General features: G+C 34.4%; 1 protein-coding gene across 1 annotated transcript; it reads left to right on the forward strand.

Annotated features, from left to right (window-relative positions):
* The first annotated feature begins 1,890 nt into the window (after positions 1-1,890).
* Positions 1,891-2,748, forward strand: LOC149179404 (uncharacterized). Its single transcript, XM_089423823.1, has 2 exons — positions 1,891-2,229; positions 2,368-2,748. The coding sequence occupies exons 1-2, from the start codon at positions 2,022-2,024 to the stop codon at positions 2,697-2,699; spliced, it is 540 nt and encodes a 179-aa protein (XP_089279949.1). The 5' UTR covers positions 1,891-2,021; the 3' UTR covers positions 2,700-2,748.
* Positions 2,749-3,441: the final 693 nt, after the last annotated feature.

Raw genomic sequence — 3,441 nt, forward strand, 5'->3', positions numbered from 1 at the left:
TTGGTTATGATTAGTTGTCATTCCTGAATGGCTTTGATATTTGTTCTTATCTATTATGGATTTCAAATTCAATTATTGTTGCCAGTAACTATTGCTGCACTTTATTCGGTTTGTGCTTTAAAATGTGCTATCAAATGTGCCGCTGAATATTGATATTGATGTTAGTACTGTTTTCTTTGTTATTTGCTACTATTAGCACACTATCAGGTTCAGATAATATATATTTAAGTTTAAAATTTCATATATATTTAAGTTTTAAAGTTTCAGTTTTCCTGCTGTGAGTTTCTTTTAGTTTTGAAAAAAATCAAACTTCAAGTTTAGGTTCAAGACATTATATGATGCTCTTGAGGCAAGGATTCAGTGGAGAAAAACGTGTTGATATTGCTAGAATACCCAAGACCTCCCTCTCTGGGATTAGACAAAATCTATATGAACGGGTTCTGCTATGTATAAATTATAATAAAATTTGCTTTCCTTTAGTTTATAAATTATTTGTTATATATTTTTGGAGGAACCGCATATTTTTCTGTAAAATTTCTTCAGAATGAGATATGTATTTGTTAGAATCATATATTTAAATTATAACTTATCCACAAAGTTATTTGAATCATATTCAACTGATGCTTGAAATTTCTGACAAATTTTTATTAATTCTATAATTAAAAAACTGTTTATTACCCAATTAACTCAACTCCATTAACCTGCCCAAAACAAAATTTCACAACACTGGCATCCTTTCTAAAATTTTTATCTTCCTTCTTATCGCCTGGAATTCGTCGGATCGAAACGGAGAATTTCAAGTTTTCGCTAAAGTGCGGTCATATGTAACAAAAGTTAAAACAATGTGGGTAGTCACTAATCTAATTTAATTAGGTTAATGAAATTGTTTTCGCTAAAGTGCGGTCATATGTAACAAAAGTTAAAACAATGTGGGTAGTCACTAATCTAATTTAATTAGGTTAATGAAATAAATTATTACAGGATTGGATTAACTGGTGGAGTTCTTGGGATTAGCTAAGCCCTAAAAGCATGCCACGAGTTTCAGTAAATGGTGTTCTTATTTAATTATATTCAGGCCATGAGAAGGATGCATTGTTTGAGGGAAATTCCTCTTTTACTTGCCTTTATATTACATTTCAACTTTCTCTTTGGAGTGAAATCTTGTAATAACAGTCTGATCCTCAACAATGAAGCTCCAGGTATTTTCGTTCTTTTCCATGGATAAGCAAACACAACTTTTCCTCATGTTCTTTCCCATGGATAAGCAAACACAACTTTTCCTCATGAATAATATTCTATTCATTAATTTGTTCATAGCTTATCTTCCATTCTCTGTAAGAAAACAAGGTTTTCTACAAACCAATTAACTCTTCTAGAAAAATTCAACAATTCCAATTTAATAATCCTATCGATTTCTCTTTGTACCTTTTAGGACAATTAAATTTTTTTAAAAACCTAAAAAAAATTAAAACTAAAAAATTAGATCCTTCGCGAATCCTATTAAATCTGTATTTAAAATAAATCTATAATTATCCAAAATTCCAATGAATACATTCCGCGTCGAATACCTTACGGGGATCATTTATATTAAACACATTTTAGAATATTAACGCATATCATATATATTTATTCAACTCGATTTTTCTATGATAATTTATTCATTTCAAGAACTGTCCGACAGTTACAAGGTATCAAGATCAAGTGGGGAAAACCGCGTGTCTAGGAATGTGTGTCTAAAAGAATCCGACCGAATAATGAGAAGATGTAAAGTGCGCGTGCACACCGAGTGAAGAGTGAGCACGTTCTTTTGTGTTCACCGCCTCCACGTGACTCGCCGCAGAGCGAGAGGCGGAAGTGGATTGCTTTGACTGTAAACAACCGGTGCATATCATGTATATATTCTTCTCCATCGCATTCATTTGAATGCATTTCTTCTGACTCAGGGAAATATTACAATTGGAATTATTGTGGTCCTCATCACTCACCCAGAGTAAATTAGTTTCAATCTCTTCATAAAAGCAATGGATGGCAGGGCTGCTACTGCCATGGCCAAAGTTAGCGGGGCTGTCCATGGAGCAGGAGGTCTGTGCGGGTTATTGCCTCTGCAAACAAACTTTGAAAGATCAGTTCGTGAGGCGTCACAACCTAATTCCCAAATTCAGTACGGAATCATCTTGAAAAGAACCGCCGTTAAAGCCGCGAAATCTAGTGGCAACCAATTTGGCTCAGGTACTTTGATCTGATCATCTGGAGCTTTCCACTTTTCATAAATAAATATGTAACTAAGCATTACTTCTATGTCTAGTCGTCTGTGGGTATGATCCAGATTATAGTTTAATGTTTATTTTCAAAAACACTTCCATGCAGGTGGTCGAAGTAGAGTGGACGCGGAGATGATAGTGTTGAGAAAACGGATTCAGGAGTTGAGGATGCAAGAAACAAATTACTTGCCTCCGCAGCACTGGATGAAGTGGGAGAAGGAGTGGTCCGTTACTTATGCTTCAGATATTTGTGAATTCGTCGGATGGTTGCAAAAGATGTTGATTAACACCAGACCCGTCTTTGCCATCGTTGCTTTGGCTTTGATATCGTTGAATCTCTTTGTGTTTGTGTTGCTTCTCCTCTTTTTAGTCCTTCGAGTATCAGCTCCTCTGATCGCATTGGCTATGGAGTTTGTGACCAAATTATTACATGTGTAACGCTAGTATAGAAACACGTATATACATCATTAATATGTTTTGGCTTTGATATCGTTGAACCTCTTTGTATTTGTGTTGCTTCTCTTCTTTCTAGTCCTTCGAGTATCAGCTCCTCCGATCGCATTGGCTATGGAGTTTGTGACCAAATTATTACATGTGTAACGCTGGTATAGAAACATGTATATACATCATTCATATGTTTTGTGAACACTTATATTCGTATTGATCTAAATCAGCCGGCCACAATGGTTTTCTCTTTACAAAACACTGTCTATTATGGAAGTTACAGGAATACCGAGAGACTCAGGATAGGGCTACTATTTTTTAATATTATGCAAAAATTCCGGATGGATGACTTACAATCTCTGCATAACGACTGTAGAATATCTTAATTCTGAATTTATAAGAGGATTGAATGAAATCCATTGACGATGGATGCACGCTTATAATCTCTGTATATCACTATACAATCTGTCTCGTAATTTTTAATACGATGTGGACTTGATCTCTCCCTGTAACTGTATACTAGCTTAATTCTGAATTTATAAAAAGTTTAACGATCAAACACATTGACGATTGATGCAGGGTTGTAATCTCTGCATATCAATGCTATGTGCCTCTGCACAATCATGCAATACTTTCTGTATTTTCTTTTGATAATATTTTATTATTATTATTTAAAACAACTTCAGATGAGATTCCTCATTGCTTTTCTATGCACAAAATAAGGACGTAGATAAAA

The sequence above is a fragment of the Pinus tabuliformis genome, chromosome 4_1 (assembly GCF_031772625.1).
Source record: "Pinus tabuliformis cultivar Carrire ecotype Pingquan chromosome 4_1, CPIR1, whole genome shotgun sequence".
Taxonomy (NCBI): domain Eukaryota; kingdom Viridiplantae; phylum Streptophyta; class Pinopsida; order Pinales; family Pinaceae; genus Pinus; species Pinus tabuliformis.